This window comes from Neltuma alba, unplaced genomic scaffold (assembly GCF_004799145.2).
Source record: "Neltuma alba isolate B1F8T4 unplaced genomic scaffold, ASM479914v2 tig00011128_pilon, whole genome shotgun sequence".
NCBI classification, from domain to species: domain Eukaryota; kingdom Viridiplantae; phylum Streptophyta; class Magnoliopsida; order Fabales; family Fabaceae; genus Neltuma; species Neltuma alba.
The window spans coordinates 233,538-256,912 of NW_021635864.1; the positions used below are offsets into that span (position 1 = coordinate 233,538).

General features: G+C 39.6%; 3 protein-coding genes across 4 annotated transcripts; 2 read left to right on the top strand and 1 right to left on the bottom strand.

Moving 5' to 3' along the window:
• The first annotated feature begins 1,295 nt into the window (after nucleotides 1–1,295).
• LOC114761609 (low-temperature-induced cysteine proteinase-like) lies at nucleotides 1,296–20,028 on the top strand. 2 transcript variants are annotated; one of them, XM_028951021.1, is made up of 7 exons: nucleotides 1,296–1,840; nucleotides 3,134–3,369; nucleotides 3,452–3,592; nucleotides 3,901–4,353; nucleotides 4,458–4,562; nucleotides 17,123–17,128; nucleotides 19,999–20,028. In XM_028951021.1, the coding sequence occupies exons 1-5, from the start codon at nucleotides 1,363–1,365 to the stop codon at nucleotides 4,551–4,553; spliced, it is 1,404 nt and encodes a 467-aa protein (XP_028806854.1). In that variant the 5' UTR covers nucleotides 1,296–1,362; the 3' UTR covers nucleotides 4,554–4,562; nucleotides 17,123–17,128; nucleotides 19,999–20,028. The 2 variants fall into 2 exon arrangements, with proteins under 2 accessions (XP_028806854.1, XP_028806853.1); XM_028951020.1 differs by lacking the exons at nucleotides 17,123–17,128; nucleotides 19,999–20,028 and having other exon boundaries at nucleotides 4,458–4,859.
• Nucleotides 6,238–8,397, bottom strand: LOC114761608 (F-box protein At1g47056). The gene has a single exon (XM_028951019.1). The coding sequence runs from the start codon at nucleotides 8,159–8,161 to the stop codon at nucleotides 6,539–6,541; it is 1,623 nt and encodes a 540-aa protein (XP_028806852.1). The 5' UTR covers nucleotides 8,162–8,397; the 3' UTR covers nucleotides 6,238–6,538.
• On the top strand, nucleotides 18,976–23,138 carry LOC114761611 (protein DCL homolog, chloroplastic). The gene is made up of 3 exons (XM_028951022.1): nucleotides 18,976–19,338; nucleotides 21,546–21,660; nucleotides 22,671–23,138. The coding sequence occupies exons 1-3, from the start codon at nucleotides 19,016–19,018 to the stop codon at nucleotides 22,839–22,841; spliced, it is 609 nt and encodes a 202-aa protein (XP_028806855.1). The 5' UTR covers nucleotides 18,976–19,015; the 3' UTR covers nucleotides 22,842–23,138.
• Nucleotides 23,139–23,375: the final 237 nt, after the last annotated feature.

A 23,375-nucleotide genomic window follows, 5' to 3' on the forward strand; every position in this document is an offset into this window, starting at 1 on the left:
GACCAATACTACCACAGAAAAAAGTGCAAAACCAAGAGTCCTGCCCATTTAAGGCACCACGGGAGACGGAAAACGTGGCACATCCTTATTCGCTACTTTCTCAACACTAAAAGGCACCATTTCCACTAGAAATATCTGCACATACTCGCCAAAATCTTTCACACAATGGGATTTCAAGGGTACTGTTAAAACGGGATAATCTGAATGATCTTGAGATGAAATTGCATCTTCTTTCTTGTGACCAGATAGCTCAGGATAGGGAAGGAGGATTAGGAACTAAACATTTTAAAAGGAGGCTTTTGGAGTGAAATTATGCTGAAAACTTGTTTGTAACAGAGAAACTTCACCGGTTAATATTGTAACAAATAGGTGTAGTGAGGAAGCCACTAGCATGTCAATTTGTGAAGGAAAAAACAGAATTCATCCCTCTCTTGTTTTGGGATTTTTTTAATCATTTTATTAAAGATAACCTTATTTGAGTTATTGCCAATAACTAAATATGGACAACTCTTTCTATAGGCATTTAAATTTTGATTCGCTCTGTTATGATGAATTAACCCTCTCCTGTTAGATTTAATTCTTGTTGGTAGGATGGGAAGCTGGAATTGAAAAGATCGGAGATGGCCGCCATTCTCCTTCACTCTGCTTGTTGAATTGGCACCAACAAAGTGGCACCAGAGTCCAGTAGGCGGCAATGGCTCGGCCCAGTTAATAGTCGCCCTGCTTTAATTTGTTCTTCGCGTGAAACCCGTGACCAGAGGGCAACCAACTGCCAACCCAGATGATTTATAGATACTAGTTATAAAAATTAGTTAACTAATTTTAAAAAATTAAAAAAACAAATTAAATTAACTATTTATAATAAATATATATTATCTTTTTTTTTTAACCTGATATATATTATCTTTTTTAAAATATTCTTGCTAATCAAGTGTATTGTTATTATTAGAAAAACTATCTTAAAAAAATACATAAATATAAAAAAATAAAATATCTTAGAGTTTTATATTTAAAATTCAAATAAAAATTAAATAGTATTTTATATTAAGCAATGAAGACAGTATTTACTAGTATTTACCCTTTAATATAAAAGAATAACTAGCCAATTAAAACCGTAAAAGAAACTAGGAAAGATCAACTCCCCAAAATCTTATCCCCTTTGTCCATTTCTGACGATATTTTTTCCCTGCCTACTTTGCCCTTGTATAAATATTTTAATGTCATATTTTAGATTAGAAGTTAAATGTAGAATCCAATTCCCAGCGCCCCCACTTTTGCCTTTAAAACGCCCCACATACTCCCTTTTAGTTTCCAAGCCCCTCTTCGCCTTGGTCTGCAGTTTCTCTCCCGAACTCATCCCTGATGGCTTCGTCGACGTCTTCTCCTGCCGTGATGCTCTTCTTGTTCGCCATCTTCGCCTTGTCGTCCGCCTTGGACATGTCGATCACCTCTTACGATAGGACTCGTGCCGACGGCTCAAACTGGAGGACAGATGAGGAGGTCAGGGACATGTACGAGCACTGGCTGTTGGAACATGGCAAGCTCTACAACGGCCTGGGGGAGAAGGAGAAGAGGTTTCAGATCTTCAAGGACAACCTCAGGTTCATCGATGAGCGCAACGCCGAGAGCCGGACCTACAAACTGGGTTTGAATCGGTTCGCCGATCTGACCAACGACGAGTACCGGGCCAAGTATCTTGGAGCCAGGATTGATCACAAGAGGAGGATTGCCAAGACCAGGAGCAACCGTTACGCTCCATGTGTCGGTGACAAATTACCGGGTTTCGTTGATTGGAGGAAGGAAGGCGCCGTAGTCGAGGTCAAGGACCAAGGAAGCTGCGGTCAGTACCCTGCCTTACCCACTTCTTTTTTCTTTTTTTCTTTTTAATTTTTTAATTTTAATAAAATTTTGTCCCTTCAATTTTGAGCTGGTATGCTTTGAAATATCAGCCTCGTGAGTGACGATTTTATTAGAGTATTGCTTAATATAAAAAATAATTGATATATTAAGATAATTAATAAGATAGTTATAAATAGATATTATTTTTATTCAAATATTTTTACTAATTAAATGTCATTTAATGAAATATTTAATATCTGTATTTTTATAAGGACTATTTAAAAAAACAAATAAATATAAGGAGTAAATTAACTTGAGGCTTTATATTTAAAGTTAAATTAAAAATCAAACTAATTTTTATATTCAAGGCGAGTTAGTATGTAATTTAGAAATTTAAGTTTTCACCTTTTGAACAATTTTTAGCATAATTATTTGATATTTGATATCAGTGTTGCTGCATCAGATTGAGCATCAGCTCTCCTAACTCCATTCTACTGTTTTATGAGCAAGCTACAGTTTTGTGATTGATGGGCTTATTTTGTGTCACCTTGTGTGGCTGTGTGATCTTTTTGCCAACATATTGTCTGTTGCTATGGCTTTGTAATCGATGGGTCTAAATTGTCCGAGTATTTTCTTGTTCGTGTGTATTTTTGGCGAATATATTTTTACAACCAGAACGATTTTTTTTAAGAAAAGGATAAAAGTTAATAACACTGCTAGAAACGTGTGATGGAGGGGGGGGGGGAGAAAAAAATAGAAAAGCACTCTCACTCCACGGCATGAAATGATAAGAACTGTTTCAATACTTTTTTTTTTTGGCACCACAGAACAGTTTCAATACTTTGGTTTTAGAAATATGGTGCATAGGATAATTTTCGCCCGTAACAGAGTGTAGAGACTACTAAATCCCTCCCCTGCTGTCCTCAACTTGAGTTCCTAGTTCGTACCTTATCATTTTCGGCACGAGCAGAGTCCTCTCAGCCTTGTAAATTTTAAGCTGCTACACAACTCAGGCTCCCCCCCCCCCCCAGAAAAACAAAAAAACAAAAAGTACTACTTTTCGTAGGATTATCTACAGTAATGATCCCTTCTGAGAATCAGAAAACGTTTTCTATTGCTGCAAAAATAATAAAGCAATTGTCTTTTTGTTTTTTGTTTTTACCCTCTGTAAAAAGGAGGAAACATTATTAAAAGATTTCCTGGCAATTGAATAGCTTATGAATCTCATTAGAATAGCCAACTCTACAGATATGTTCGTTTTCATTAACTCATCCGATTCATTTGTTTCATGAAGGGAGCTGCTGGGCCTTTTCAACTGTCGCTGCCGTGGAAGGAATTAACAAGATAGTGACTGGAGATTTAATTTCACTATCAGAGCAAGAGCTGGTCGACTGCGATACATCATATAACGAAGGATGCAACGGTGGACTCATGGACTACGGTTTTGAGTTCATCATCAACAACGGCGGTATTGACACCGAAGAAGATTACCCCTATCGTGCTGTTAATGGTAGATGTGACACATACAGGGTGAGTCTTGGCTTTACTTGAATTAAGCTTGCGGGAAATAGTTTATGCTCTAATAACAAATTTTCATCTGTCTTGTCTACAGAAAAATGCTAAAGTCGTCACAATTGATGACTACGAGGACGTTCCTGTCAATGACGAGAGGGCATTGCAAAAGGCCGTTGCAAATCAGCCTGTGAGCGTTGCCATTGAAGGTGGTGGCAGGGAATTCCAGTTATATGTATCCGTAAGTCTCTCACTCATTTTCTTATCCACCTATTGAGCATACAATGAGTAGACAGGAACAGATAGGTGAAACACCCGCAATGCGTTAAACGTTAATAACTTGAGTAGTTAAGTGCATGCAATAGATATTGGCGTCTGCTCCCCAGACCCCAGCTATTATTTCTATTTATGCATTTTCCAAGGCACAAAGTCATCAGTTATCTATCAGCAGTTGTACGATTTGAAGTTTTTTTTTTTAATGGATTAATTGCTGTCGAATGATTGCCTGAGCTTTCTTAATATATGTTCCATTTACCTCAAACTTGTCAGGGCGTCTTCACGGGAGATTGTGGAACAGCATTAGATCACGGTGTCACAGCTGTGGGATATGGTACAGAAAATGGAGTTGACTATTGGATCGTGAGAAACTCATGGGGCAAGAGCTGGGGAGAGAACGGGTATGTGAGATTGGAACGTAATCTGGCTACAAGCAACACTGGAAAATGTGGAATTGCGATGGAGTCGTCGTACCCAATTAAAAAAGGCCCAAATCCCCCAAACCCTGGACCATCACCCCCTTCACCTGTAAAGCCACCAACTGTTTGCGATAGTTATTACAGCTGTGCTGAGAGCACTACTTGCTGCTGCGTATACGAATATGGAAAGTATTGCTTTGCCTGGGGATGTTGTCCTCTTGAAGCTGCGACCTGCTGTGAAGACCACTCCAGTTGCTGCCCTCACGACTATCCTATTTGCAACCTTGAAGAAGGCACTTGTCTCATGGTAATCTTACAATCTCGATTCATCTCTAATAGGGATGTAGATATTCGCTAGGAAGTCAAGATTTCTCACTAACGTCTTAACTGAATTATTTTTGTCCACTACAGAACAAGAACAGTCCATTTGGAGTGAAGGCTATGAAGCGCACTCCAGCTAAACCCCACTGGGCTTTTGGGGCTAAGAACAAAGTAAGCAGTGCTTAAGTGAATGGTGTATGACGAAGCCAGGGCGGACAAAGTAGACTGATAGCATGTTTGATAATCTTTTCATTATGATGCATGCCCATAAATATACTGATAGCTGCATTTGAAACTTTATCAGATAAATGGTCTGCAAACTTTATAGTCAAGCATTTGCTCTGTACATATGGTTGTATTTACGTGTTATTGTATTCGAGCCTTGAAGGCAAGAACACGATTATTGTAAGGTTTCCAGCTTCTGTAGGCTGATTACGTTTATCATTTGACAATGCCACAATGGTGGAATGAATTTCATATTCACATGATGCATTCGCAGCTATCTACGTACATACTATCTTTTTCGCTTGCCCTAAAGTAATGTCTTAACCATTGAATATTCGTTCTCTATACGTTGTGGATCAGGCACTTGTGACATGCTATAGCTCGCTTTTCGCTTCCCTCACCTTCTTAACCATGGCTTTAGTCCTTACCTTCTTGACATTAAACGATTCAGATTTCACTTGATTGGAGATAATAGATAATTTTCGGCCAGAAAAACAATAATGCTCCCGCGGCTTGGGACGCAATTCTCGCTTTTGATGATTTCTTTTATTATTACTTTTTGACTCCCTTTTCGTTGCATTGCTAATTCTTTTTCCTTCATTTCTATCTAATTATGAGATAATTTAGCATTGTTCAGCTGAGATGATCAACGAGATTTACTAAATGAAGCAATTTGAGTTAGATGAATGAATGTCAAGGCTGATACGGATGGACGCAATAGTTAATTATCATGAATCATACAAACTACGGATCAAGGCGAGAGAGGGAGGGGGGGAGAGAGAGAGAGAATACAAACGAGCCACATTCAATATATCCTAGCGATGCTATATATGATAATGTCGTAATTCCCTTTTCCCAGATAATGTCGTGTGCTAGCCTAATCTCTGCTGAAGATGATCAAACACTCAACTCATATGAAAACTCAATGTCCTGTCACGCATACGCACAAAGGGCTCAACTCTAACGACCTCCAAGTGCGAACAAGAACTACTTCTTAGGGGCAAACCAGTAATGAGCCATTACATAATGTCATACCGTGACTTGAAAAGCTCCTATGGGAACTGCTAAAATAACACAGGAATAACATGATAGTTATCTAGTTTTAAATGATAATGGCCAAAAAAAACGAAAGATAACTATTTAAAAAAATAGAATCAAGCCATCAACACACATGCATCCAACCAACTAAAACGAAATAGAATCGAAGTGTTATTTCCGCATGTATGTTGAATTAGGCAGCATCACAGGACAGAGACACACTTCGTACAAGAAAAGCAAACCCGCAACCGCCATAAAGCAGGTCTGATAAGTGATAAGCAATACAGTAAATCTGAGAACTCGCCTTATTTGATAACATGATCACCTTAACCCCAGATATCCGATCACAAACGCATCGAATCTACTTTGCGGCAATGGGACTGTACGCCTATACATCAGAGGAGAAGCTTAAGGAATGCATGCTAGAATCAAACGAGAAATTCAGTTGTTTCCTTTGCTAAGCCAAAGCCTAAAGTAGAAGCTTGCGTCGTGCTTTCCTCCAGTTATCTATCAAAGACAAAGATCTAACAAAACCATTGGAAGTTTCATAGACACGTCATCACAGAACAAATAAATTCATAATCCCTGAAACCCTGACAGCCTGCAGTTTACAAAACTATGTGCACTAGGAATCAATTGGATGATGATACGGACAAGTCTGAGAAGAGGTAAGATCAACAGCTAACTAACCCAACGGCAATAATAATTTGGGAGAAAAACAACAGAAATAAATTGACTTTGCCAATTTAACTAAAGAAGATTCATCTCCAAAAGCAAAAACGCAACACACAAGAAACTTTAGCTATAAATACAAGAGCGAGAAAGAATCAAGTGATAGCATCACCAAATAATATGAATGGTCAATGGCTTGAATTGCCCATCACTTTGGTGACTAAAATTCCCTCAGTCTAACTATGCCGGGAACTACGACTACCACCAGACAATCTTCTCAAAGTGCAGACGACATAGCTTTTCCCAGAAAAAAGTCCAAGCCTTGACTTGAATGAACTTGATCGACCAGTACTGCTTGATGCAATGGTAGCAGAGGCTGCGGCCTCGCTGGGGATTGGTGGGGTTTCTAGGCCATTTTCCTGAGCGCCACCATCACTAGCACCAGCGCCCTGATGTTCTGCTTCAGCAGCATCTAAATTTACAGCGAGCGACCCCCTACATAACCTCAGCCAATTCACACCTTCAGAGGTCACGCCCTTGCACTTCTTAACCTTTACTTTCAGCAAATTCGGGCAACCAGATGCGAGTGCCTCCAAACCATGGTCAGACACAGGACAGCTCTTAATACAGAGTTTCTTCAATGCAGTGCATTTGGCTGCAATGCACGATATTTCAAGATCACCAACAGTTTCAGTTCCACATAGCGCCAACCGCTCCAGATTCTGGCAATTGGATGCCAACATTTCCAAACTCGCATTAGTGGGATTAACACCAATAAGGACCAATTCCTGAAGACATGGGCAGTATTTAGCGACTGCTATTAGACCTTCATCACCTATACGATTCGTCTTCCACCCGTCAATATGAAGTTTCCGTAAGAGCTTACATCGTTCTGCAATTGCGATAAGCCCTAAATCTGTGCACTCTGGAGTCTTGACAAGATGCAAAACTTCCAGAGTCGAGCAATTCGAGATTGCCTCTAAGCCAACATCGCTTGTCTGGAGCCTCTCAAGATGGACTTCGACTATATTTGGTACTCGATCTGCCGCTAGGAGTTGAAAAAGTCTATCCCAATCGCCAGAGCACCTGAAAATCTTCAGGGTCCTTAAATTCTTCGAGCCAAGAATAAGTGGCCCAAAACATTGTCCATTATATAGCTCTTTTAAACAAATATTTTTGAGAGATGATGCTGCAACTCCAGGTCCAATAGTCTCCACCGATGCTATATCGGTAGTTCCCCGGAGACGCTTGACAGATAGATCTTCTATAGAGGCGCAATGATCGAGCACCGCATTCATCCCTGGGGCTCCAAAGGTGCAAGATCCACAGGAAAGTTTCTTCAAACCCTTGCAATTCTTAGCAAAGATCTCCATGCCAGCATCCGTAAGTTCACGGCAAGCACGGAGTTTCAAGCGAGTCAGATTAGGGCATCGCTGAGAGATAAGAACGAGCGCTTCGTCCCCGATGCTAACGGATCTACGGTCGCATTTCAAAGCGAGCTTCGTGACCGAATCAAAACGTGAGAAGAGAGAGGGGATAACCGGGAGAAGATCTGATTGAGAGTTAAGAGAGAGACGGTGACGGCTCTGTCCCTCGACCCGAAGCCAACGCCGGCACACGAGGGAGCAGCGGTTACGGTCGGCGGAGCTTAATGACTGGAAAATGCAAGCCAGACACTCGTCGGGAAGCTCAGAGATGTGATCAGGCACTGCATGGATGACCTCATTTGGGGACTCGTGGCTTTCAGTGAAAAGCATCGGAGAAATGAACGGTGGTGATCTGGATTTTGACGCGGAGCAGTGGCTGTGACTGGTTTGGCGACGGCAAGTGATTGCGGCCGCGGAAGCAGCCTGGCCCATTCACGGAGATACTTGAAATTGGTGGGTTAGGATGACAAACTTGAGTGTTTATACCAACGAGATGCTCCCACACTTACCCTGCCTTGCACCTTCCAAAGGTGAGAAGAGAGAACCACTCTCTGAGCTAGTCAGACTTCTCCGACGTTGGAATTGTATTTGCCGCTTTGACCACAGAGACGGACATGAAATCAGATTTCATTCGGACTTTTCTGCACGCCCATTAAACTCCAGGTATTTAAAATGGAGCCCCCGGCGACCAACCCCGTGTGGTGCGAGCATGGACTCTTGTGACGTGGAGATAAATATCAGGTCAAAAGCCAAAGAACTGTGTATTATCATCATCCCACTCTTTATAATCTATAATAAAGATTTGGATCAAAAGATGGTGGATGAATATGATTAAGGCGGTGTTTGGCACTAAGAAAAAATGCTTTTAAAAAGAAATTTTTCACAAAACAAAACAAAATCCTCTACATATTTACTTCGTATACCGTAGAAGCACTTTTAAAATTATGGTTTGAGTTCTATCCAAATACCTTTTAAGATAATATAATAAGATGCCATAGAATGGGTTGTCTCTCGGTTGCAAGTGATTTGTCACTTTAATTGTGATGTTGGCCTCCCTGTAAAAGAAATACTACCTCCACTCCTTCATAAAATCCCAATTTATCTTGTCTTTTATATTTTTTTTTTAAGGTTATATTGATTAACAAGAATATTTTAGAAAAGACAATACATATTTATTACAAATAATTAATTTAACTAGTTTTATTAATTTATTCAAATTAATCAATTAGCTCTAACATTAGGAACCAAAAAATAGTATAATAAAATAAAATAAAGATTTGAGGGTGAGGATTGGATTTGAATATTCAAGAATCAGGATTGAAACTTGAAACCTGATCAATTGATTATCTTCGTTCTTTTTAATTGAAAGAAAGGCTGGTTGGGTCCAAACTAGTAATCAACAAATTGAGATGGGTGCAAGTGGAGCCTATAAGGAGTAAGGTACAATCCATGGGAAATTGCCTTTCTTCAACCTGTGCTGTCGACTTGTGGAGCTGTGAGGAAAAATAATACAGTAATGAACATGCGTCTGCATTTAAATATTAGATCAGGATGCATTCATCGCCTTCTTTCTGCTCCACTAATAAATTAACTTTCTTTTTAAAAAAAAAAAATTTATACTACCGTGAGAGTTTGGAACGTGATCATTACCCAAATCCCGTCTCCTCCTAACCAAAGCGAACTCCGAATGGCAGGCCTGCTCATTATGGCCGGACAATAGTCATCAGTGTCTATGATTTAAATACATACGCATTTATTCTTTTACTTTTTTCATTTAATGCCCGATTTCACATATTCACTCAGCATCAAGGTGAGAAATAATATGCAAATAAGGCCGGAAATATGGAGGATTGTTTTGGGGGGGGGGTGTTTAGGAATTCGAGTTAAGATTGATACGTTATGTTGGGAATAATAAATTTAGTTAATATCAAATAGTTGTCAAGTGAAAATATGAAACATTCCTGATAAAAAATTGGAAATAAAGTTGTTTTATTTTACATTTTTTAAATAAGATTAATATAAACCAGTTATAGAATGGTGAGATTGTCAGGTGGCTTTGGTGTCACGGAAGATTTTCAGCTCACAGCCCATTAATATGAGATACTTGAATGTAAGTATGTTATTATCTAAATGTCTCAGCCACAGGATCAGCCAATGACAAATTTATATACTACTATATTCTTAGCTTCTATATTAAATATGATAACTAACTAAAAATTTAATTTGATTTTAAATATAAGATTCAAATTCACTCTGTATTCTATATTTATTTATTTTTTAAAATAATCCACATTATAATTACACATGTTAAAATATTTCTATTCTAATCCACATAATTAACAATAGTATCTCATAGAATGTAGTACTTTTTTATTATAAATAATTAATTTAACTGATTTTTTTAATTTTTACAAATCCATTATATAACGACGGAAGGTAATACTATATTTTTATTCTTAGAATTAGAAGTGAAAGGTCTATAAGTACGAAAGGGAAAACACATTAATGCCACTATTTTGGGAGATTATCTGCACGACGGCAATAATTTTTCACCATTCATCCAATCAACAACAAAACGCTAAGAAATGAGAGGGTCCTTGGGACGACAGTAAGAACACTTGAAGCAGGGGTTGCGTCTCCCTTATTACACACTTTATTAAAAAAAGAATAAGATTGCGGTCAATGGAGAGGTGCAAACACTAAGGTCCCGTTTGGTACGAAGCATTGAAAATGAGGGATTGGGATTGGGATTGCAATTGAAAAAATCATTAAAATAGTACTTGGTATGAATAATTGTTTGTTATATGGGATTAGGTATGCCCATAAAGGTGGGATTGGGGAATACCACTTCCCCCCATGGTATTCTCTAATCCCACATACATGGCTTTGACTAATCCCATATATCAAACAATCTCTTATACTAAACACTCTCTTAATAGATTTTTTCAATTGTAATTCCAATCCCAATCCCTCATTTTCAATGCTTTCTACCAAACGTAACCTAATAGTCCAAAGCCTCCACGGTCCACGCTACATTTAACCATGCCAGGCAAGATGTTTTTGGTAAAAACCAAATTATAATTTTAAAAATAATTTTATGATATACGAAATAAGTATATAAAATAAATTTTATCTCAATTTTATAAAAGTACTTTTAAAAAACAAAACCTAAACTTGCTGTCTTTGTATGATAAAGACCAGTTTTCGGAATGAGTAACCATGTGGCTGATCTGAAAATATCAAGATTCATTAAAAACAAAGGCGTTGCCATCTAAATATATTTTGTCTTAGCATCCCCTAACAAATTATTACGCTAACTGTCCTGTTAATGTTTTTGGGATAATTTATACGAGAAGCTTGCATCCCCCCCTCAGTATTTTGACCCGAGAATGTTTACCGGGGCAAATGTGTTTGTTTTATACTTTTATCTTATCTAGAAGGTACTAATAGGGGTTAGGTTTAGCGGAAGGGACTAGTCCTTCACAACTTGACTAATCAATGTTCGAATTCTTACTGGGAGAGGTGACCACATTTACTGTCTGATATTGTCTCGAATAAGATTGCTTTTAATAAGAGGATACCTATACTTTAGCAAAAAAAAAAAAAGGACCTTATCTAGCAGGCTCAAAGTCAGGACCAACAGGCATGCGAGGTCTCAGGTAAAAAAAAAAGTGTCAGGCAACTAAGCAAGGTCTACATAATAGGATACTCGACTGGGCTTTTATTTAACAAATAGGCCGTTTGTATCATTTGAAGAAAACTGGGCTTTTTTGGTCACAAGGAAACTGGGTTTGTACGGTTAGATCTTCATCAGCTTCGGAGAAATTATTAGGCATCCACAAATCACAATGGGGCGTTCGATATTATTCTAAGTTGGGCTTCACACGTTGCTCAAGCTGATCAGTTCGTCACCAACTGCGGCATAATCGAATTTCAATTGCCGCAAGGATCTCGTGATCCAATTGAGAGAGAGAATGGCTCACGCGTGCTCTGGGAAAACGACGACCACTGTGCCTCCATCGACTGAAGAAGATGACTTGCTTATGAGGAGCTCGAAGAAGATTAAGAATGGCGCTAAAGAAACGGGAAGAAACTCAAGAATAGAGCAATGGCCAAAACTGGGTACTTCCGGAACCCCTGCTCAAAGGAAGGGACTGTCCTTCGCTGAAACTCTAAAAGGTGTAGACCACCGGGATGAGCATTCTGATGATGAAGAAGGAAGAGACAATGAGCTTTCAGATGATAGTATGTCTGAAAAGTCTTCATCTGAAATGGAGCAAGAAAAAAAGGAGCCACTAGTCAGAATCAGAGAAGATCCCCAGCGAAACTTTCCGACATTCCATTTTTCGGGAAGGCTGAAGAAAAGGCTTTACAGAGCATGGAGGAAAGCGGTGATAGTCAAACTTCTTGATCATCACATTGGTTATAAAGCTTTAGAATCAAGATTACAGGCTTTATGGGCGAAAAAAGGGGTGATCAGTTTAATAAATATTGGACATGGATATTACGTGGTTAAACTATCAAATAGAGAAGATTACTTCAATGCCTTAACAGGAGGCCCCTGGATGATATACGACCACTATCTCACGGTTAGGCCTTGGGAACCTAGATTTAACCCAACAAGAGCAGTTATCGACAAGGTGGCTGTCTGGGTTAGGCTTCCAAAGGTGTCGTTAGAATACTACGATGAGGAAGCGTTAACCATCACAGGAAACAGAATTGGAGAAACTTTAAAGGTTGATGTGAATACTTCTTCGCAATTACGAGGGCATTATGCTAGAATCTGTGTCCTCATTGATTTAGGGAAGCAGCTTATGTCCGGATTCTCTTTAGATGGAGAGGACTATTACCTCGAATATGAGGGTCTACATGCTCTGTGTACAGGGTGCGGTATATACGGTCGTCATTCAGAATCATGTCCGTCAAAAATGAGAGAGCCAGTGCATAGTGAAGGGAATGCTGAACAACATGCTAGAATGCAATCTGGAAAAAAACGAGGCTACCCCAAGCGTTAATGATGATCAAGAATGCTGGAGGATAGTCCAGAAACAACGCCGGCAGAGAAAAGGAAAAGATAAGCCGGAAACCTTTCTCCGGCAACAGAACAGGGGAACACGTTTTGATGTCCTTGCTGACGTGGAAGAACCAGCTAATTTAACAGATTTATCGAAAAGAACGTTGCACCTGCAGAGGAAAGGAGTGGAGTCGTGCCATTCCATAGTGCACACAAAAACTTTGTACGACGCCATAAGGAGAAAAAGGATGCACAACAGAATTGGCCAGACATGATGGACGACAGAGCACTGGCAGTGGTCCCAACAACGTTAGTGGAAGCAGCAGTTCAAAATGGAAAAAGAGCAAAACGAGAAAAAAGAATGAGGGAAATGTTTACCAATCATGTGAGGAATAATGAGATTATGAGGTTAACGTGGGAAGAATCAAGTGATATTGCGCCATCAGAGGAAAATAATGAGGTGGCACGAGGGAACAAGTCCGACGTTAATGCAGATAATGACAAAATGGAATGCCAAAATGAGCATCCGGACCTGCCACATGATCCTGGAGAAATGGCAGGAAACGAAGTAAAGGCCATGGTGCTTGATACTGGGCCGAGTGAGATAAGCCCAATTCCAGATAATGAACAGATGAGTCTTCACAGTGATGGGTCAATGGTTCCGGAGACCCAATGTGTTAACATTTGTTGAGTGGGCCTTGGGCCTAGCTTTATTTACATCCAGTTTTATGGATTGTATATTCTACTGGAATTCTCGAGGGGCTTGCGGTAATGGGCTCCTGCGAAATCTGAAAGCAGCTGTTAATGGGCTAAAGCCCGCTATTCTAATTATTGCTGAGACGAGATGCGAGAATGTATCCAGATTCCATTGCCTTTCTCAATTGGGATATAACAGATTCTCTCTTGTCCCGAGCTCTGGTAGATCTGGGGGTATAGTGACAGCGTGGAATAATAATGCTGTCCAAGTTCGTGTTCTGATAAGTAATCGGCAGTTCTTCCTCCTCCGATGCTCAATTCCTGGATATGAGACGTTTCTACTATCTCCGGTTTATGTTATTCCACGCTCAAACTTACGAAATTTGCTTTGGGAGGAATTGAAACAAATTTCTCAGGACTATAATGAACCATGGGTGGTTTTGGGGGACTTCAATGACATTGCGGATCCCTATGAAAGAATAGGGGGTGCACGTTGCAATCTCAATAGAATCAGATGGTTTAATGATAGAATCAATGAATGTCGGTTATCTGATATGGGTTCGGTTGGACCTCGTTTCACTTGGAAGGGACCTCAGCTGATTGGGTACAAACGACTCTTCGAAAGGTTGGATCGGGGACTTGCTAATAACCTGTTTCTGACTCAGTTCTCAGAGGCTTTTATTAAGGTACTTCCCAGAACTACCTTTTCAGATCATAATCCTATCGTTCTGCTCCTTAATGAACCAATTGCTACAAGAAGGGGAGAGAAGCCCTTTAAGTTTGAAGCTATGTGGCTCCAACATGATTCTTTTAAAGAATTCATTAAAGATTCTTGGACTTCGGGGAACAATATTGATGGCTCTTTATATAGTTTTAGAAATGCTCTGCTAATATGGAATAAGGAAGTTTTTGGGTTCGTTGAAAAAAAGAAAAGAGAGCTTCTGGCTAGACTTAATGGAATCCAAAAGTCTAATGCTTATCCGTCTTCCAAGTATCTCTGTAATTTGGAGCTCCGGTTGCAAAAAGAGCTAGAAGAGGTCCTAGAACTTGAAGAGCTTAAGTGGTTCCAAAAAGCTCGAACCAAATGGATTTATGAAGGAGATAGGAATACTAGATACTATCACCTCAAAACTAGCATAAGGAGAAGAAGAAATAGAGTTAAAGCTCTAAAAAATGATAGGGGTGATTGGGTGGATGATGACCATGATCTGAAAGTCCTGGTGACTGATTTTTTTAAAAGAATTTTTACGGAGGATAATGTGGAGGATTATCACCTAACTACTGTTTCAAAATTTCCCACTATGGACACTGTTATTCTCAAGAACTTGAACTCTCCCCCTTCGAACGAGGAAATTAAAGAAGCACTTTTCTCTATGGGAGCTTATAAGGCACCAGGTCATGATGGTTTCTCCCCTATCTTTTTCCAAGCGAATTGGCAAATTGTTGGCCCTATGCTTTGTAATTTTGTCAAAGATGCTTTTAAGGGCAGCATTTCTCTCTCTGAAGCAAACAAGACCTTAATTGCTCTAATTCCAAAGAGGGAAAATCCCACTTTGGTGACTCATTTCAGACCGATTTCTTTGTGCACAGTTCATTACAAGTGCATAACTAAAGTTATTACTCAGAGACTTAGATCAGTGATGAATGACATTATCTCCCCTTATCAGGCAAGTTTTATTAGAGGGAGGCATATACAAGACAACATAATAATTGGGCAAGAAGTTTTACACACCATGAAAAAGAACAAGAGTAAGACTGGACTCCTAGCCATGAAGATAGACCTCGAAAAAGCCTATAATCGACTGAGTTGGGGCTTCTTAAAACAAGTTCTGTTGGATGTGGGAATGGAAAACGCCTTTGTTAATCTTATTATGGATTGTGTTTCCTCAGTCTCGTACAATATTCTATGGAATGGAGGTGAGACCGAGTATTTTATCCCAAAGCGTGGACTCAGGCAAGGAGATCCAATATCTCCTCTTCTATTTGTCTTGTGCATGGATCGCTTGTCCCATATTATTAATGATGCGGTTGAGATGGGTAAATGGAAGCCAATTAAAGTCTCCAAACAGGGACCTGCCATTTCACATCTTATGTTTGCGGATGATCTGCTTTTATTTGGAGTAGCAACGGAAAAACAAGTTAGATGCATGATGAATTGCCTTGACATTTTTTGTAAAGCTTCAGGTGAACTGGTTAGTAGGTGTAAGTCTTCTATGTTCTTCTCTCCAGGAGTTTCAAACTCCTTCAAAGAAAAAATCAGAAACTGTACTGAGATGAAGATTTCTTCTGAAATTGGCAAGTATCTGGGATTCCCACTTAGTAGGAAAAGGAGACCACAAGAAACTTTTCAGTACATAGTGGACCGTGTTAGATCAAAACTGGCAGCTTGGAAGACAGATAGCTTATCCATGGCTGGTAGAGTCACCCTCTCTAAATCAGTGTTGAGCTCCATTCCTATCTACCCAATGCAAGTGGCTCAGATTCCTAAGAAAATCTGCACCGAGGTGGAGAGATTACAGAGAAATTTCATTTGGGGGCATAGTAATTCTACTCATGGATACCACCCTATAAGTTGGCAGCAGCTGACTCTCCCTAAATCATATGGAGGTTTGGGTTTTAAAAAATTGGCCTCTTTCAACAAAGCCTGTGGAGCCAAACTTGCTTGGAAACTAGTAGTAGGAGAAACTGACTTCTGGGCTGACATCCTAAGCAACAAGTATATGATGAGAGATGAGGAGAATCTGTTAAAAGAATACCCTGGTGATTCAGCTTTGTGGAAATTCGTTTGCCGCCAAAAAGAAATCGTTGATTTGGGTACTACCTGGAAAATCAGAAATGGGCGATCTGTTAATTTCTTCAATGATGTATGGCTACCTGATGGTAAGAAGATTAAAGATTCCTGTGTAAGGCCACTAACACAGGAGGAGAATGAAAGTGTGGTAGCTGATTGGTCCATAAATGGGACCTGGGACTTTCATCGCTTAAGCTCTGTTGTAGATCACAATATATTGCAGCGTCTCTATAGCTGCATGCCGCCCCTAGAATATGCTGGGAACGATGTCATGACCTGGAGAGCCACGGATAATGGTGTTTTTACCATTAAGAGTGCATATCAATTAATTGAAAGGAATCCTCCAGAAAGATATGACCCGGTCTTCAAATGGATTTGGCAATGGAAGGGAGCTGAAAGGATTAGAACCTTTCTATGGAGAATCTATAATGAAAAGCTGCCAACAAATGTGTGGAGAAGCACCTGGTCTTCCAGTTCGCCCAACTGTAAGTATTGTCAGGAAGGAGTCGAAGACATTCTGCATATTCTGCGTGATTGTGCTTATGCTAAGAGCATGTGGCTGAAGAACATCAGTCAAAGATGTGTGCAGTCATTCTTTTCCTTAAAGTTGAAGGATTGGATATCTTCCAACCTTAAACAAAATATGGGGAAGAATGATAATGACAGTTGGAGTCTTTTCTGGGGTGTGGCTGTGTGGAAACTATGGATTTGGAGAAATAATGATGTTTTTGATGAAAGCTTTGTTAAACCCCCTGATCCTTCCGCGTATTTGAAAAATTGCTGGAAGTTATTTGTTCAGACTTGTGAGCCTCATGAAACGCACAGATCATGGTGTAATTCTGTTGCGGAAACTTCATATTCTTGGATGCCGCCTCCTATTAACTGGTTCAAGCTGAATGTAGATGGGGCTGTGGCTGGGAATTCCAGCAAAGCTGGCTGTGGTGGATTGCTGCGTGATTTTAGGGGCCATTGGATTGTTGGCTTCACTCAGCAGATTGGAATGTGTAGAGCGCAGGAAGCTGAGGAATGGGCAATTTTTAGAGGATTGAAGCTAGCTTGGGAATTTGGACTGAAGCAAGTAATTGTGGAATCGGATGCAAAGAACCTGATTGATTACCTCACAGGACAAACTCCGAACCATAGCTGCAGCCTTATGTTCGTACAGATTCAAAACATGTTGTCGCTCAACTGGAATGTCAAGTTAGAATATATCTCAAGGAGGAGAAACCGTGCTGCAGATCATCTGGCAAAGTTGGGAATCTCAAAATCTCAACTCTTTGATGTTTGCCCGAATAGTCTCAAAGAGTTGATAGAGGAAGATTGTATAGGATGTAACCCTGGTGATTTTTAATTTTGGCATTAGCCCTCTTCTGTAGCAAAAAAAAAAAAAAACTGCGGCATAATCCAATTTTTAAAACTATTTGGAAATGGGGAGGTGCTGAAAGAATCAGAGTTTTTATGTGGAGAGTTGCGCTTAATAGACTCCCTACTAATGAATGGTTTCAAACGTCTGCCATTTGTGGATATTGCAACTCTGAATTGGAATCAATATTACACATCTTACGAGAATGCTCTTATGCAAGTAGTTTTCGGCTTGGTCTCATAAAATCCAAGTATGTTGCCCAGTTCTTTTCTGCAACTTTACTGGATTGGATGACTATGAATCTGAAAGACAATATAGCCAAGGACTTCAATGATGATTGGAAATTTGCCTGGGGAGTCTCCATTTGAAAACTCTAGTTATGGAGGAATAAGTTTGTGTTTGACTCTATTTTTGTGAAACCAATTTGTCCTGTTGGTATTAGTTGTCGATCTTGGCAGAATTTTGTCCTAGAACCTATAGACGAGAAAAATCTTGATAGTGAAAATTGTTCTGCTGCTTTGAAATGGCAACCGCCTCCCATTAATTGGGTGAAACTGAACGTAGATGGTGCTATGTTTTTTTTTTTTGGGGGTTTCTCATCCGGTTCACCAGAGCTTTGCCCTGACAACGTCTGGATCTGACCCGCGTTGCGCACCTGGGTATGGTGGGTGAGTCTCCTAGCGGGGGTTTTCTGCATCCATGAGGAATCGAACTCGAGACCTCACTTAAGCGGAACTGAGCCGCTTACCACTCGGACCAACCCCCGTTGGTTGGTGCTATGTTACTCTAACTGGAAAAGCTGGTTGTGGAGGAACCATGAGAGCTTGCAATGGAAACTGGATCGCTGGCTTTTGTCATGAAATCGGCCTATGTAATGCTATGGAGGCCGAGGAATGGGCTTTATTTAAGGGATTATGTTCGGCTTGGGACTTCGGCTTTAGGAATGTTATTGTAGAATCTGATGCAAAGCAATTGGTTGATTCGTACTCATGAAAAAGCCAAATGTAGCTTGGTTTTTCTAAGGATCAAAGGCATGCTTCGTTGTCATTGGGAGGTAAAGCTTCAATTTGTTCCCAGGAGTTGCAATGCTTTGGCTGATGCACCGGCAAAAACAGAATCTCTGAGTCGCATCTTTTCGACACCTGCCCACAGCATCTGGAGGATCTTATCTATGCTGATAAAGTGGGAAGTAGATTGCGGTAATGCAATTGGTTTCTTGGCTTTAAGCCTTCTCTCTTACCCAAAAAAAAAAAGCTTCGGAGAAGTACTCTGTCCAATAAGATTAGTCCACTTCAGCTTAAAACATTAAACAATAAAGAGAATCTATTTTACCTGAGCTGGACTGATTTTATTGGATGGAGTTTCATACGACATCATGCTCGGAATTTCTCTATCACCTTCGCCTGTTATGCTCGACCTCAAATGGCTGGTCCTCTGCTTCTTCGGGACGCTCTATTTCCTTACTCTCGGCTCCACAGCTACCGGCGTTTCGTAGCGGGAATCGCTGTGACTGAGACGCCTCACCGCATATTGTGCTGTGCCCCCACCAACTGGGAGCCTGGACGAGCAGATGAGAAAGCTAGCTATGCTGCTCAAATCTCCAAGCTGCTGAGAGCTAAGGACCTTGCAACTCAACCTAGGTCGGACGACCCCGATTATCGGAAATGGAAGGATAAAGAAAAAGAGATCCTCAAGGACATTGAACCAATTGTTAGGCTAACAAAGGATATCCTCCACTCGCGAAGGTCAGCAACCTCCTCCGCAAAAAAACAAAAAAAGAAAAAAAGAAAAAGAAGAAGAAGACAAAAGAAAAATTCCTTATCTTAAATTCTTTACTTCTTCTTGTGCTCTATCTGTTCGTTCTATTGTCGCTAAGAATCCTCAGCACATCGTTGAATACTCATATATGTAAACAAAACGGGCTATAATCTATTACCGAACGACAATGCATATGATGGAGGTCATCTTATGTCTTCATCTTTGTAATGGATGAAAAGATAGGGACTAACAGACTAAGTACTTCAACTTCTTCGTCGAGATAGTTGAAGTTTCTTATCCTTGCTTGCAAGTCTGGGTCTTGGGTTCTCTCGCCTAAACTCAAGTGTCATTCAGTTTCCTTGATAACCGCTGTTTCTGTGCTTGAACATAATGCTCCTCTGACTCGAGTCTGCTAGCTAGTAGAGGACAAAGTTTCTGTTAGGTGGCTGCTTGGAATACCCATAACAATACAGACGCTCGTTTCCAAGCAAGTGGTGAGATGACAATGATTTCCTACAATAACAGCAGACGTTAAAAAAGATTTTAAAGACTGTTTTTTGTACCAATGCAGTGGGATTTTATGCGTCACATCTTCCTTCTGACCAATAGGCATATCTCTTGCATCACTAATTTACTCGAAGAACCAGATTGAACCAGCGGATTATGAAGTACAGAGTTAGCGTATGACTAACTTTTAGAGGAATGCATTATCTGTATGATATCTTGAATGATGTCTTGGCTGCAGGCTAGTTGTTGTTTGCACAAAAACACTACGTGGAATGTATGAAAAGAAAAACATAGTCTTCTCAGTTAAGATACAAATTGATAAAACTTTTGAGATATAATTCAGGTAACAAAAGGAAGTCTTTGTGATCATTGGATTATTATGAGTTAAAGTTGTTTGATTACAGTGCAAGGAATTATTCTTCTTGGAACTTCAGCGGCTACTAGAATCTAGGATCTGCCTTGGACTTGATGCTGCTTTCAAACCTTTTAAGTTCCACACCCAGGCCTCTCTTTATCAGTTCAAACTTTGCTGCATACTTGTTGCGATTTACTTACATACACAGCGATCAGCATAGAGTTATAATTTCAGTCACTCCATCGTTCAAAAGCTGAGCAGAAGAAAACAAAACCGATTCTCGCTGTTGTTAGGTGAATTTTTCTTTTAAGTATATCTCTATTTACACTATGTGACACTCCTTAGTTCTAGGATTATGAATATGTTATGGAATTTGAGAAAGAAGAGGAAAGATAGAGGAGAGACAAGAGAAAGAGAGCGAGTCAAAGAGGATAAGAGAAACTGAATAACACTTCACTGTTGATCAATCAACAGGTACAAATGTTGTAAGGACTTCGATTTATATTGTATTTCCCTGCTCTTCTAACAGCTAGTCTTAGGAAACAAATAACAAATAATCATAACAGAAACAAAATACTAACAGCTATAACTAACTAACTAACGGTCTTTTATATTTTTTTACATAACAGGATACATGCATTAATCTGCAATTCAACGGAAAGTAATTACTATTCTGATCACATGAGCATGATACAAAAGCAGTTATCAACATCTTTTCATACATGTTGTTGCAGTGAAGTAATAAACCAGTGCATTATTGGTTGCCCTCTATTGTTTCTCCCCTTGTCTCCACTTTTTGATTTTTCTTTTTTTGAAAACCTCATAATTCTACTGGCGCAAAATCCAAAATATCATATTCTCTTCTTGGAAATTCCTTATGAGACTATATTGGCTCCTTGGCAGGAAACTAAACATTAGAGTATCATTTTCCTCTGAGAATTCTTGGTTGAATGATGGAGATTTAACATATGCAGTGATAAAATTACTGTGCACCTTATTGTGTGAGTAAACTGAACTGAAGCATATTTGAAGACGTGATGAGCAAAATCATGGCTCTGCGAGTATCAGCAAAAGATCTGATAAATAAGTAGATAGACAAGCATAGCGTTGCTGTTAAAGCATCAAATGCTGTAAAATAACTGCTGAAAGCAGTGCTTGCTTGCCTGCGAGTTTCCTTGCACAATGTACAAATTTGCTGTGATAAATTCTATATCTCAATCAGTTGCTCACATTTATACGTGCTGCATTTTTGGAATATTGACCAGTATGCCTTCCACAGTTTTTTTAACCTTAAAAAATTATCTTCTTAACGTCTTTGATTTTCTACACTAGGTACATGGATGGAGAGCAATTGACAGCTGAGGATGAGAAAGTTGTGGTAGAGAAGCTTCTTGCTTACCATCCACGTTCTGAAGACAAGATTGGATGCGGTCTTGAGTCAATTATGGTATGATACGTACAATTCTATTTGCACATCTACATGTCATGACGGCGATGCAATTTCCTGTTGTCATGGTAGTGTAATGCTATCGTTTTCTTCATTAAGTTTTGTCTTTGCAACTTCTAAGTTGCGATTGTTGCCCATAGAAAGTGACATACCATGATGTGTGAACTGCTTGTAAAGGAATAACCGCAGGATCAGCACTGCTATCTTTCATATGAATTTAAATTTTTGAATTGCTTTTCTCCCAGAACAAATTATTCAATTGTAAATTATATTTAACACCACAAGTTTGTGTGTTTCTTCCCCATCCATTCATCCTAGAATGGTACTTGTGCCACATCTGTTCTAGTTCATTCCAAAATGATATATTTATATGCTGTTTTGAGCCATAGCATGTTAAAGCTGAGGATATCCTCTGCTACTGTGGCGCTGACCGACGGAGTGCTTGCCTCTGTTTCTAATGACGATAAAATCTAGAAATACTTTGTCTCCTATTCTTTTTTGGTAGAATAAGATGTTTCTTGTTGCATTTGTCTTGTCTGTCTAGAAGAATTTATATTGTGATAGAAAGTACAAAACTATCACGTTATTTGACCTTAGCTTCAGAAGAATGGTTTGCGTCTCAATGACACAGCGCTAATTTCTAGTTCAACCTGTTTGGCTGTCAAAACTCTGACTCAATTATGGATTGGATTGCTGTTGGTTTTGGGTCTGTCTGCACTACTTTGTTGGGTTACTAGGTCCATCTGGAGGGGAAACAAAATGCGCAAAACGGGAGCTTGCTCTTCCTGAGGCTATGTTTGGAAACCTGTTGAAAACAGATATCTGAAATTTTTGAGACAATTTACTTTCATATTGCTGTGGTCAAAATGTGGACCAATTGGTTTCCAAACATGCACTGTAATACATTGCTATAATTTAAGGATATTATTGGCTATTTCTTTATCTTTCAATTATTATTTTTTGTAAACTGCTCTAGATTTTTGCAGATTATTTGACTTCATGTGTTGCAGGTCGATCGTCATCCCCAGTTTAGATGCTCAAGATGTCTTTTTGTTGTAAGAACTGACGGTGGCTGGATCGACTTCTCGTACCAGAAGTGCCTTCGTGAGTATATTAGAAATAAATACCCGTCTCATGCCGAAAGGTTTATCCGAGAACATTTAAAGCGAGGGGGTCGTTGATATGTATATTTTGGAACTTGATTACTGATTTTGGCTTCTCAGTCTAACAATATCGTGACTGCTGCCTCGTTTAATTTTTTGGCCCCCATTGTTCAATGCTCTCTACCTAGTTTTATCGATTTGTCAATGGTGGTTGATAACCATTGACCAGCATATCAAGCTTTTTCGTTAAGTGACATAGAAAATGATTGAAGTTGAGCTTCACTTTGTTGACTTGTGTCTTGCGAAATGTTGTGTTAGCGTTGCAGGAATTGGTGGTTAGGTAACCTATAGGTAATAGGAATGAAGCTTTGAATGAAGGGAAAGACCGCCCTCATCATTGTATAGTTTTTCTTCTTTAATATGCACGGTCTTCTGAGGGTTGAAAACTAGACCACCTAGACCTTTGGAGGGTGATTTCCAACAGAATATGGAGTCATTTGCTAAGCATCACAAGGTTGCTGTTAGCGGAACAAACTTCTGCAGGAAAGGCATAGCAGGAACCTTGGGAATCCCGCAAAATGAGTGGGAAGTCGAAGATTGTGGCGTGGACTC

What these genes read in the sequence shown, in the direction of transcription:
- LOC114761609 (XM_028951021.1), top strand. Translation starts at nt 1,363, where the DNA reads ATGGCTTCGTCGACGTCTTCTCCTGCCGTGATGCTCTTCTTGTTCGCC. An exon ending in AATTCCAGTTATATGTATCC is followed by an intron (nt 3,593 to 3,900) that starts GTAAGTCTCTCA and finishes CAAACTTGTCAG; the next exon opens with GGCGTCTTCACGGGAGATTG. An exon ending in AAGAAGGCACTTGTCTCATG is followed by an intron (nt 4,354 to 4,457) that starts GTAATCTTACAA and finishes TGTCCACTACAG; the next exon opens with AACAAGAACAGTCCATTTGG.
- LOC114761608 (XM_028951019.1), bottom strand. Translation starts at nt 8,161, where the DNA reads ATGGGCCAGGCTGCTTCCGCGGCCGCAATCACTTGCCGTCGCCAAACC.
- LOC114761611 (XM_028951022.1), top strand. Translation starts at nt 19,016, where the DNA reads ATGGCTGGTCCTCTGCTTCTTCGGGACGCTCTATTTCCTTACTCTCGG. An exon ending in GATATCCTCCACTCGCGAAG is followed by an intron (nt 19,339 to 21,545) that starts GTCAGCAACCTC and finishes TTTCTACACTAG; the next exon opens with GTACATGGATGGAGAGCAAT. An exon ending in GCGGTCTTGAGTCAATTATG is followed by an intron (nt 21,661 to 22,670) that starts GTATGATACGTA and finishes CATGTGTTGCAG; the next exon opens with GTCGATCGTCATCCCCAGTT.